The following is a 13846-nucleotide window of genomic DNA, read 5'->3' as shown; positions in this document are numbered from 1 at the left end:
GACTATGAGTGAGAATATAATAGAGAGTGAAGAGAGGAAGAAGGCGACAGAAAAAAAGAGAGAGGCGAAGAATGAAAGAGAACGAGAGAGACTGCAAGCACGCTCTAGCTACATCACGCTGTCAACGGGCAGCTGAAAGGATAGATTACTTACAGTAACAGGAGGGAAAAAAGAAATCAAAGAGACGTTGCAGTAGTACTTGTAAAAGGTCAAGTGAAATTGCTGCAACTGCACTCCAAAAGGAGAGAAAAAAATACAAAAATGCAACTGTATTTTGAACTGTTTTCTCTGTTAACTTGGCCTTGTGCTGTATCAAAAACAGCTTTCGTATTTCTGGCTAAGGTTTCACAGGTCATTTACATTTACTGGTTTGCATACGCCTGTGTCAACACTGGGTACAAATGAAATGTTGACCTGTGCAGGCAAATCAAGGGATGATTTGTGACGTTTAGATTTCATTTATTGCGCTGCTTATGAATGGTTGATTATAAAATAGATGGTTCTGGTTCTAAATTCTGGTTTATTTAGATATAATCAAAGCTGATGTAAACTACAAAACTACAAACTACAAACATCCCAGCAGACACACAACATCATAAGAGGTTAATATTAGGTTAGATTTAGGTCATGACGTCAGGTCAACAAAAATTCAGTCTAGTCAGCGTCTAAGGACAACATTACTTTGATGTCCAATTATGATGTTGATGTTTGATTGATTTTAGGTTGTGTTGGAAAGTGACCAAAATCCAACGTCGAGCTAACATCCTAAACCAACTTCTTATTGACGTCAAGTTTTGACACTTATTTGTCATGTATGGAAATGAAAATTCAACGTCTGATAGATGACATATTGGTAACATCCACACCACACTAAGCTGTTACATCATTAGTCGTTGATATTTGGTTGATTTTAAGTTGTGTTGCAAAGTGACCAAAATCAAACGTTGAGCCATATTGACGTCAAATACTGACATTTATTTATCAGGTAAAATCCAACGTCTGATAGAAGTCCTAGTGGTAACGTCCACACAACGTCAAGCTGTTACATCGTTGAGCTGATGTTGGCCAGACATTGGGTTCTGACGTCTATCCGATTTTCATTTACAAACAAAATGCCATGTCCCCATGACATGTCAATCTGACGTCATGTTGACGTCCTGTGCCTGCTGAGATATATCTATCAATGTGATTGCATGTATTACATATTTCTACAAAATTTAGATGTGACATATATTAATTTAAAACAGTTATAAAAAACACTTGAAAAACATTAATTTTCTCTGGATCCACTTGAAATGGGTTTAAGTTAAATGTTAAGATTTGTTTTATTGTCTAAAGCAGTGGTTCTCAAACTTTTTTCCATCAAGTACCACCTCAGAAAACAATTGTCTCTCCAAGTACCACCAAAATGAGTAGTATTGAAATACAGTAGTGTAGTAGGCCCAGTAAAGCAGCTACAACTCTGCACAGTTGAAAAATGTGGTAGATTACCTCAGATATATAGGCTATATGTCATATATGGCATATTATATATATCATTTTTAATAAATTTTGAAATGTGTTTAGCATGTACATGATATGATTCATTCCTCCGTGTACCACTAGAAGGAAGCCTGCTTACAACTAGTGGTACACGTACCACAGTTTGAGAACCACTGGTCTAAAGGTTTGGTTCAATTTATTTTACATTTTTAATGTATTTGAGGAATTCTGTGCAAATGTCAACCTTGCCATGACAAAAAAATAATAATAATGTTTTCACCAAACTACGGAAACTGTTTCTGGGTATTTTTAGGTTAAGCAAGTTTTTTACAGTACTGTATAAATACTCACAAATGCATCTGTCATATGTTTTCAAACTATTCTTTTTGATTTACCAAAGTCACACAAGTGGCAATTCACATCTGTCACATCCATAACAGAAATATGTCACATCCACTTGACACTTTTTCCTCAAAAATGTGAAAATATTAAATAAAATAAAACCAATATTTTTCGTTTTATAGTGAGTCAAGTCTTATCTTTTGATTAGCATTGTTTCTTTTGGGTTGTGCAGTTTAATTCACAGAAATTCTACAAAGCATGTTGTAAACCCGCAGACTTTTTTGTCACATCCATAAAGCATGTTTATTTTCCACATTTAAAGCATCAAACATGATTACAAATTGATATTTTTCTGGTCCCTTAAATCTGTGGTCAGTTGTTCTGGAAAATATAAATAAAAGTTTCAATATAATCTTAACATATGCTTTCTATATCAATTTATGCTTTGAGTTTTCACTGCAAATGTCACATCCATAATGTTGGAATTGCTAATTTACTAACATGAGCGAACAATAAAAAATGCATTTATTGCAGTATTTATTCATCTTTGTTAAAGTTAGTCAATGGAAATAAAGTTGTTCACAGTGTTGGAAATCAATAATCCATTGATATATGTTTAAATTTAATCTGCAAATGCTGTAAATTATGTCCTGCAATATAAAGTGTTTTTTTTTTCTCTCTAAATTTTATATAAAACATTGTCAAATGTGTTTTATGTTTAAAAAAAAAATCTGATTTACAGTGAATTTAGAACACTGTTTGATCGTTTCCCACAAAATCCACTGTACATTATAGCTTCTGTGGGTGTACTGCTTTATTTTATGCCAATTTCCAAAGTATAGTATTTGCATGTGAACCAATTCCAAAAGTGCAAATGGAAGGCACAACCATGCAGATGCTCCATCCTGTGCCGCATCTGTACCTGTGACAGATTTGGTCAGCGCTGGCCATTCAATGCTGACGTTGAGCTGACAAGCGCTCGCTAATAACACAGCAATCAAGCCTGCAGCTGATCTAATTCTGTCCTGGTCTCCATTACCCAGCAATTCCGTGCCATCGCATGGCATGTTATTTAATGTGACGTGACGATGATGGCGTGTAGTTAATTTTACGCTTCTGTATTGTGATGAATAGAATATACGGCTGCTTGTAAATGCAGCTTGATTGCTTCACTGATTGAAGGCTAATTCTCAACTTTGAGGTCACTTGGCACACACATCTGAAAAGAACTGTCAGTTATTAAAATCTAACATTTCAAGCTACTTTGCTAAAAAAAAGTTTGACATTTATTATTAAAAAGGTCAATTGTATGTAAACTCTTACCTGTAGTATTAAAAAAACTCATGCAGCACTTTGTATGTAATGAAAATAAGCTTGTGTGATTTGCGTGGATGTTTTGCTAGCAGCAAAATAAGGTAAGCTACACACTCAAGCACTCATAAACAACAGAAGTGATCAGCATTTGCATGCCCCTGTTTTTGTATTGCTTGCACCTGTCCAAAATGAGTGATGCTTTAGTCCGCCAGGCACATGTATGTAAAACAAATGCTGGCTGGACGCATTGTAAAGATTGAAACCACAACTGACATGCCACACTGACATCAAAAAGCCTTACAAATCTCAGCAATAGCCTCAAACAAGACTAAATGCGGAGATAGATTACGACAAACTATGGGGAAAAAAGGATCTCTAGATGATTGGCAGATAGTTGATTCGAGTGTTGATTTTTTGGTTTAAAATAATACAAAAGAATCATTTTTAACCACAGCCCTGTTTGAACAAAATAGGCCAAAATCTTTTTCATCAGTGAATGACACTCTGTGTCTGTTTGAATGCATTTAGTTGCCTCTGATCTAGAGATTTATGGAATCAAGGGAAACGATTAAAGACTGTATCCATCTATAAAAAAAAAAAAAAAAAAAAAAAAAAACATTAAACATTCTGGATACAACCTTTTTTTTTCAGTAAGTTTTCCCATGCATTTTAGAGCGCTGACTCTGAAGCATCAAAACGCTAAATTCCATGAAAGATGCAAACAGTCCCATCAGAGAAATTATAAGTGATTAGAGCAACTAAATATATAATGCAACAAAAAGCATAAATTAACAGCTGCAAGCTAACACAAACAACCCGATGCACTAACTGGCCACTTTATTAGGTACTCCTGTCCAACTGCAAATTTCTATTCAGCCAATCGCATGGCAGTAACTCAATGCATTTAGGCATTTAAACAAGACAATCTGCTGCAGTTCAAAGCGAGCATCAGAATGGTGCAGAAAGGTGATTTAAGTGACTTTGAACGTAGCATGGTTGTTAGTGCCAGACGGGCTGATCTGAGTAATTCAGAAACTGCTGATCTACTGGGATTTTCATGCACAACCATCTCTTGTTGATGCCAGAAGTCAGAGGACAATGGCCAGACTAGTTTGAGCCTATAGAAAGCTAACAGTAACTCAAACACACACTCGTTACAACCAAGGTATGCAGAAGAGCATCTCTGAAAGCACAACCTTGAGGCGGATGGGTTACAGCAGCAGAAGACCACACCGAGTGTGACTCCTGTTTGCCAAGAACAGAAAACTGAGGCTACAATTGGCACGTGCTCACCAAAATTGGCCTTGCATCAACGGTTTAGGCTGCTGGTGGTGTAATGGTGTGGGAAACATTTTCTTGGCACACTTTGAGCCCATTAATACCAACTGAGCATTGTGTCAACGCGCAACGAGTATTAATGCTGACCATGTTAATCTGTTTATGACCACAGTGTACCCATCTTCTACTTTCAGCAGAATAACAGGCATGTCATAAAGTGTGAACCATCTCAGACTGGTTTCTTGAACATCACCAATAGTTTACTGTAGTCAAATGGCCTCCACATTCACCCGATCTCAATCCAATAGAGCACCTTTGGGATGTGGTGGAATGGGAGATTTGCATTATGGATGTGCAGCTGACAAATCTGCAGCAACTGCGTGATGCTATCATGTCAATATGGACCAAAATCTCTGAGGAATATTTCCAGTACCTGGTTGAATCTATACCAAGAAGGATTAAGACAGTTCTTAAGGCAAAAGGGGGTCCAACTCGGTACTAGAAAGGTGTACCTAATAAAGTGGCCGGTGAGTGTACGTTTTAAAGAGAATGCAGAAGAAAGCTGTGAAAACGCCTTGATATGCAGTGTTAGCTTTCTGGCTGGCAGGAAGGTAGTGGAGTCTCCCACCTGCATTAAGTTAAATTAACGACAGCTTAAATGTCCCATGTGCAGCGGGACATGGAAACACTAGTGTTGTCTGGTTACCTGTCTGGGAGGAGCGGCGCGGTGTAGTTTTTGCTATTAAGACAGAAGACCGTATGTGTGTGTGTGTGTGCATGGGTTTCTGTGTGCTAGAAGATTAGGTGAATGTAGGTAACACAAAACCCCACCACACATTTATGAGGCCACTGCACCCGATCCCCCTCAACACTCACTCACAAACACACACACAAGCAGAGAGAGAGAGAACAGTAGAGACCTTTCTCTAGGCTGCTAACAGGGCCCTCTTTCTAGTTCCTGTCTCTTTTACCCTTTCCTCCTCTAGACAGAAAATGAAGAGAGGAAGGGGAAAAGAGAGAGCATCTCAGATGTCAGACCACAAGAACTGAAATCAAACACGATCAAAAAGAGCCGGGCCTTTTCACAAGGAGAAAAACACAGGTAGTTTTCATGGATGACTTCACCAGAGGGAATTGTACTGTGAAGAGAAAATTAATCTTGTCCAGAAAACTAGGTATTTCAACTCAGCTACAAGACACTATTATTAATATCACTCTATGTTCTCCATCATTAATTTAAAAGCTGCATGTGCACAAAGCACATCTAGTTCAGAGGACTGTGAGGTCATGTGACCTGTTCTGGCATTTAATAGTGTTACTTTACCTAGATTTATCAACATTTTGCGCAGTAGTAGAGTAAAACTGCTAAATATCTGACCATTTAAACCCTTGTCCTTGAATGACCTGACAAAAGTACCATTTAACTCTATAAAGTAGCATTAAAATTGGAAACCGAGTAAAATTAAATGTTTTAAACATTTGATACAACTATAATAAAAAGCTTTATTTAATGAAATTACACTAAATAAATCCTACAGTATCACTAATCAATTTTGATGGTACTTTTTACAAGAATGCACGAGGCATAATGCTCCAATTTTGCCACTTTGACCCAAAATAAATATTTTAGTGCTTTAAAAAAGTGCCATCTATAGACTGTAATTGTGTTTTAATCTACATACTGTAAAGAGTACCCCACCTCCACCATGTACGCACCAATATACAGTGCTCAGCATAATTGAGTACATCGCATTTGGAAAATTAATATTTTTCTCCATTTCGCAGTGAATACAGGCAATGTATTTTGGTGCATTTGGACCAGAAAGAGATTTATTAGACAGATATATTTATTAAAATAACATTTTAGTTACCAAAGATATTTAACAAATGGAAAGATAATACAGTTAACCTACAACCTACAAAATTTAAACTAAATATTTTATTTGTTTTGCTTCTCGATTTTTCCTCTTTATTAAATCTGTATTTAAGATTTTTCTTTAACATATATATGGGTGTACTAATTTTGGGACCATTGTTCTAAGTTATTTTGTTTGATTAGCTCTAGATTTGGCTTCAGTACTGACTGATTGATGTATATGCACAATTATAACATTGTATAGCTTTCTATTAAAAATATAAATTTAAAAGATAGATTAGTGAGTGGTGTACTTACAGTATACTGTATGTGGTGAGCACTGTATACACACTAGGCATGGGATGGTAATTGTTTTCAAGGTATACTGCTGTTTTGAAAAGTTAAGGTTTTAAAATTGGCAAATTTTTCTGCTCTACCGTTCCTAAGGTATATAGAAGACATTTATATATATATATATATATATATATATATATATATATATATATATATATATATATATATATATATATATATATATATATATATATATATATATATATATATACATCTTTTTTTTGTTTTTTAGGACAACAGCATCTCCAGCAGAAAAGTTATACAATGATGGTGTTTTACTCTTCTAAAATATTTTAAATGTTTCTCAAAATAAAATGTATTATGTTCAAAGAGGAAAAAAAAAAGTTTTGTGTTTTACCCAGACATTTAAAAATAATATATTTTAGAGCAGTAATCGCAATACTGTGAAACTGTTTTTTTTTTTTTTTTTTTTTTTTCTTCTATGGGTTATTATACCATCAGAATCTTATACCAGCTTATGACCAATACAAACACCAATTCAGTTCACCTACTCAATCAATTGCATTAACATGGTAATTTTTCACACCATGAATTTTGTGTTGCAGTCCATCCTTGAAGGAGGCTTGAAGCTTGACTCAAACTCCAAGTAAAAGTCCCCCATTTTTAAAACATTTTGAGAAAAAAAAAAAAAAAAAAAAAAAACGAGGAGGAGATGGGGATGTGGAGGAATGCCGGAACAGAAGTTAACTGAAACTACTACGTTACTTATATACACAAATGATGATTGACTGACCCACTTAACTGATCCGGCTTCTCCCGAACTTACTTTAGGAACTTCCTTAAGACATGAAAAAAATATCAGAATAAATAATTACTGTACTATGTGAAATCTCCCTTAAATGTATTAATTGTGCACCCTTATCTAGCAGTTATATCAGCAGTTATGCATTATACTCCTTCCTTACAGAAACCTGACACTGATCAAATCAGTGATTCATCAAGAATTAGTGACTTGAGTCCATAATGAATGTGCCTCATACACTTTTCTTTCATGATGAGTGACAGAGGCAGAAATATATTGGGAGGGAAGGTACATGCAGATTAAAAAATAAATAGCTAATTAAAGTTGGGAGGTAAGGAACAAGAAGGTCATCATGACAGTCAAGGCCAGCAAAAAAAGAAAAGCCGTCAAAACCAAGCTGGAAATATTAAGTAAAAAAAAATAAAAAATCTAATGACTTCTCTTTCCAAAGTATTTGATATAGACTATTATGCTATCTTAATGGGATTTTGCGAGGGCATGTTGGCTACTCGTGATAACGCTCAATAAAACATCTAAAGAGCCCCTCTTAAATTGTCAGCAGGGATGTACGTAATGACGCTGGACTTGATCTCGCTCCTCGCCAAGGAGGCTGTAATTGCAAACTGGTAATAGTGTAGAACTCTTTTGCTCAACGCCCTGTGAAAGTCTGCTGCATTTGACAAGCAAATGGACGGATCGTACAAAGCACAGCAGCTTACAAATAAAAAGCAAATAAATAATTATCTAAGCGGAGTACTTGGACACACAATACATGTGCCGGGGCAGCAAATGGAGGCTGTGTTTAAAAATGCATGAGATGTCCGAAAGAAACATAGTCAACAGTACTCCGTTCGTAGAGAGTGCAGGCGCCTAAACACAGCACATCTGAAGGCTGCTCAAGAGGGCTAGAGAAAAGGGAGAGATGAAAGAAAGACAGAGTTGTCAACAGAAAAACAAGGAAGCTGTGGAAGGAGCCAGGCTTTGTTAAGAAGAAGAAAATAATAAAATGAGTCAAGAGACACAAGTGGAAGCCTGGAAAGAGGAAGCAAGCTTTAAAATCGACTGATAAAAGAAGGTGTTTCTAAACACAGAGTGGGATAAATTTAATAAATTACCAAATCAAAGCATGAATCGGGTTGGGTGTGTTAGGAAGAAAATGCAGTGTGATGGTGTGAGAGAGAGGGCTGCCTTGTGGCTTGTGTTTGGAAAGGGCATTGTTCTGGAATGCAAGGGAGGACAGTACTTACGCCATGTTAGATAGGAATCAATAATGCATTAACCACCTTAGAAAACACATGAAACGACAGGGCAAGTGTTCTTTTCCTGGCAAATCTGGACAATAAAAGAGCCGACTTCATTTTGAATTAACCTCACCTAGCACAGAATCGCTCCACAGGACAGGGAACAATAATGATATGAATTGATTATTTCACATGTGGGCCTTAGAATTTACAAAGCCATTTTGTGGCTGCTGTAACAAAGGGCATTTTATGCTTTAAATAATGGCATGAACAACAAGGAGAGTACAAGAGGTATGGGGTACGAATAACGATAAGAGAATGTGAGATAAGAGAGAGAGAGAGAGAGAGAGAGAGAGAGAGAGAGAGAGAGAGAGAGAGAGAAGAGAGACCAGATTTCACTGCTGGGTCACTGAATTTGTCCAGACACACAAGTGCACAGGAATGTTAAATGTGACCTCCCGCCCAGATGTTCGCAGTCTGTTCGGATAAGCACGTTAAAACATGACACCACAACTAACATTCCACCTTTTTCAATCTTTTCCCCCTCAGCTTCATCTCACTCACCCCTCCTCTATTCTGCCTACCCCCTAGGAAGAGAAAGAAGTAACCATGTTTTGATAAAAGAGGTTGGGTCGTGCTCCAGCCGCAAACCTACTGCTGAGACAGAATAGCTGTGAACCAGAGCCATATGTGATCCTATTGGATCTTCAGATGCACACACACAGACAAAGGTCAAAAAAATGCTGACACCCGCATCTGCCCTACAACTACACTAAAAGACGTGCCAATGTGTCTACAGCGTGGCCTCGACACCCCAGGTGGCCCGGGCGGATATGATATCCCTGACTGAAGAATGCCTTCATGTCGCTTTTAGCATTACATCTAAATGGCACTCTGAGGCGAAGCAGGTCGATACAGGGAAACAGAAGCATTGGCTAAAAATACATATATCCAGCATGATAGTATTACAGTGCAGGCTGAATAGTGAAGGTGTTTTATAGAGACTCAGAAAAAGCTTGATGATTCAAGTATTTAAAAATGTGATTGATATCATAGATTCAAAAGCAGAAATGTTGTTCTTACCTGTTTGTTGTACTTGTTGATGGTTTGGCTGCTGTACTCAGAACAGTGGTCTGATCCGATGGATATGTTATCTCCAGTGCCGACAAATGTGTTCGCCGGTGGCAGGTCCTGAACAGCCTGGTGCTTTTTTCCCGCCGTGGGCGACTGAGGATGCAGCTGCACTGTGGGCAAGGGTGAGCTGGATTTGTAATGGCGAGCAAGATCTGGGCTTCCAGGGCCACCGTTGACCGAGCGATATCGGCCCATTCCAGGACTGTCCGACAGTTTCTCGTTGACGCCATCATAGCGTTGTCCATTTGGCTTAGATGCCTCAACGGTTACAATGCTGCTGTATAAAGGTTGTTTAGACTTTTTCTTATTCTTGTCTTTCTTGGGTTTCTTGCCTTTATCATGTTGTTGAGGTGTGAAGAAGTCCTCGTGGTCTTTTTTTCCAGCCTCATAGCCATTCTTGTTCTTGGGACGGCAGTAGCGGGCCATGACAACCACAAGGATGATAAGTATGACTGTCATGATGCCTGACACGACCCCTATGGCAATGCTGAGCCGTTGCTTTCCCAAGTCATAGTTGGGGTCTCCTGCAATGTCAGCATTTAGCGGGGTACTGAGACTTTTGGCAACTTGTGCCTCTACGATAGTGGAGTTGAAGAGCGTTTCGTTGACATAGATGTGAACTAATGTGGTGGTGCTTTGGGATGGAACCCCACTGTCATTCACTTGCACGACCAAACGATGAAGGCCAAAGTGCTTTTGCTCTAGTTTGCCAACTAATGAGATGACTCCTGTCCATGCATCCATGTCAAACAGTTTAAACGGGTTGCCGCCAACAATCCTGTAGCTAAGGTTAGCATTAACACCTGTATCAGTATCAGTGGCAGAGACCGTTCTGACCACTGTCCTTATGTTGCTAGAGGGTGGGAGCAGCGTGTATGAGTTATTCATTGGAAAAAGAACAGTGGGAGGATTGTCATTTACATCCATTACAGAGAGAGATACCGTGGCCGTAGCAGACCGAGGTGGATCGCCACCATCAACAGCTTTGACACGGAATGAATAATTGTTTCTTTGCTCACGATCAAAAGCCATGTTTGAGAAAATGGTACCTGTGTTGTTGTCAATGGAGAAAATGTTCTCCTCCTCCTCAATGTACAGACTCATATCTGCATTTTGCCCTTTGTCAGCGTCCATGACTGTAATCATGCCAACAGGACTGTTGGGTTGAAGGTTTTCCTGTATATAGAAAGTGAACACATCCTGCATGAACTTTGGCTCATTGTCATTTTTATCTGCCACCAAAACTACCACCGTGGCTGAGCCCTGCAGAACTGGCATGCCTTTGTCTTTGGCGATAACTTTGAACTCATATCGTTCCGTCTGCTCCCTGTCAAGTATGGTGTTGACACGGATGTCACCTGTGTCTGCATCAATTGAAAATATTCCGTTCACAGAGGAGTCCAGGGAGTAGGAGATTTCAGCATTTTTGCCACTGTCTGCATCTAAGGCCACTACTGTGACAACACGCTCACCGGGAGCATTGTTTTCAGGAAATGAAACCTCCACTGTGCTTTTGCTAAAAACTGGTGGATTGTCATTCATGTCCCCCACCTTCACTATTAGTGAATTGTTGCTAGAAAGACTAGGGCTCCCAGAGTCCACGGCAACAATGACCACGTTATACTCCTGCACGGCTTCATAATCAAGTGGTGCTGATGTGTGGAGAAAGTACTTCTTTTTATTCATGTCACCTTCGACCTCGCTGGCAGGTTTCAGCTGAAAAGGAACATCACCCACTACAGTGCATGTCACTATACCGTTTGGTCCTTTATCTCTGTCTGACACTTGCACGAGAGCAATGGGTGTATCGACAATCACATCCTCTGCCACATTAGCCACGCCGTCTTTCAGAAAGATGCGTCCAATTTTTCGGATGTCAATATTTGGGACATTGTCATTTTCATCTTTGATGTTTATGATCACTGTCGCCTTGTCAGTTTTAGGAGGCTGACCACGGTCACGTGCCATGACTGTGAAACGAAGCTGGCTCACATCTTCACGATCAATTCGGTGCAAAACACTGAGCCAGCCAGTGCTCTCATCAAGCCGCAGCAGTCGTCGCACTGACTCTGTGGCTGCTCCGAAAACATACTCGATCTGTCCATTAACACCAACGTCAGTGTCACCTGCCTTTAGCTGGAGTATGGGGGCACCTGGGGAACTGTTTTCTGGTAGGTCTGCCTCATAAACACTTTTCTCAAAGCGTGGGGTGTTATCATTTACATCTGTGATCATTACTCTCAGAATGGCTTGGGAGGAGCGTGGGGGGTCGCCCCCATCTCTAACCCGCAGAGTCAGCTCATAGGAGTCGCGCTGTTCTCTGTCCAGAGCCCCTTTGATAATTAGCTGCGGCTGCTTCTCGCCGTCTGTGGTGTCAGCAACTTGAAGTTCAAAGACGCTGCTACGGCTTGCTCCCTCGTCGAACCTCCGCTTGCCCGAGTGACTGTCAACACTGCCCGAGCCGGAAGTGCCGATTCGCCTGACAGTGCTCTCGCCGTTGTCCTGAATTAACTCGTATCGCTCAATTCCATTCCGACCAAAATCTCTGTCGGTGGCAGTGGGCAGGAGATAAAGTGTGCCAATGGGTCGGTTCTCTTCAACGGAGAGCGTGAGAACAGGTGAGGGGAAAGACGGCGTGTTGTCGTTAATGTCTAAAATAATCACTTTGCCTTCGAAGAGATCAACCCAGCTCTGCGCGGGTCCTATCACAGACACTTCGAAATCTATAAAACATTCGTTCTCATCAAAAATCATTTGACACTGCGGCAGCTTTTCGCGGTCTATTCGCCGCTCGTTTGTGCTGAGGTCTCCGGTCATGTTATCGATTTTGAAGTACTCGGAGCCTGATTCTAATGTAAAAGTCACGTCCATGCCTGCCGTGATGCCGAGGTCCGCGGCTACATTACCTACCCGGACATCGGCAGGACCCTCCTCAGCCAGGCGGTACCGGAGCACTTGCTTGGCTGCGGGCTGACTCAGCAGCTGCAGAATAAGAAAGCAGTAGCTTAAATAGTCCACAATGCCTGTAGTCCTCATAGCTCCTGGCGGCTTTTCCAGCAAAACTGAACGTGAATTCTGTTTAACAGCTTTTTCTTGCTTGTGTTAACGCGCCTGTCTCACTGCATGCGTTTTCACAACCGGGCACCTCTATGTGGTAACCAAACTAGCGCATATCTGTTTTTTTCCCCCGCTCAGACTAGACTCGCGCAATTCCTCTTTTTTTATAAATAGGTTTTTCTCTCAAACATATACACAGCACTGACAGAAAGTCTTCACAAATTCATTCAGTATTAAGCTTGAAATAAACATGCCATAAATTACTTGCTGAGACTACTCCGTGTTTGCCATGACTTGACATCGCCGAGTCTTCATTAAAATCATCGAAGCCAGATATTCAATCCATTGCGCAATCAACTGATGAGGTTTTAAATCCAGCCTTCCCAAATGCGAACTCTCCTCTCCAGATGATATCCCACCATACGGAATAGAAACTGAAATATCAGAACTTCATGTGCTGTGGTTATAAGCCGCAAAAGATCTGTGCTATCCGTGTGCCGTGTCCGCGCGCACAGATTTCTCCAGTCCACTCAGCGTCTAATAGTTCTCTCACTTGCACCAGAGAGCGAAAAAAAAATGGGGAAAATCTCCGCAGTGCCGTTCAGCGTTAAGGCAAAATGCAAAACTGAACAATAACGGAGTTATAATCCTGGCAGAGATGCTAGGAATGTGGTATTAAAATTCCAGCGCGAGGACGGTTCCTCTGTCCAGCGCGCGCCTCTCACCTGCAGCAGAAGCGCGTGTGTATATGCCGCACTCTGCGCTCGAGTCTCTCTCTCTTTCTTTCTCTCTCTCTCTCCCTCTCTCTCCACCCCCTTCACGCTGCGCTCCCTGTGCGACAAACAAAGCTCAACTTGATCGCTTAGTTTTACTGTTTGAGGAGGGTCTCTTCCTTTTGGTTCAGAAGGGCATTTTTTATTGCAAGAAGAAAGTACATAAATAATTTATTGTCCAGAAATGAACATTTATAGAGTGTTTGGTGGTTCACTGTGTTCGAAATCTTAAATGCCTCCCAAAAGGGGCTCG

General features: G+C 40.1%; 1 protein-coding gene across 6 annotated transcripts in view; it reads right to left on the bottom strand.

Moving 5' to 3' along the window:
• pcdh7b (protocadherin 7b) overlaps positions 1-13592 on the bottom strand; it is a 251783-nt gene extending 238191 nt beyond the window's left edge. For 5 of the 6 annotated variants that reach the window (XM_021478011.3, XM_021478010.3, XM_068222304.2 and 2 more), the window contains exon 1: positions 9713-13575. In XM_021478011.3, coding sequence (XP_021333686.1) covers positions 9713-12799 — 3087 coding nt within the window. In that variant the 5' untranslated portion in view covers positions 12800-13575. Of the gene's footprint in view, positions 1-9712 lie in introns of all 6 variants that reach the window. The other variant, NM_001365653.1, reaches the window with a different exon arrangement.
• Between the last annotated feature and the right edge of the window lie 254 nt (positions 13593-13846).

The sequence above is a fragment of the Danio rerio genome, chromosome 7 (assembly GCF_049306965.1).
Source record: "Danio rerio strain Tuebingen ecotype United States chromosome 7, GRCz12tu, whole genome shotgun sequence".
In the NCBI taxonomy this organism is placed as follows: Eukaryota; Metazoa; Chordata; class Actinopteri; order Cypriniformes; family Danionidae; genus Danio; species Danio rerio.
The sequence above is the reverse complement of the archived record's forward strand: the minus strand, read 5'-3'. Positions and strand labels throughout refer to the sequence as shown.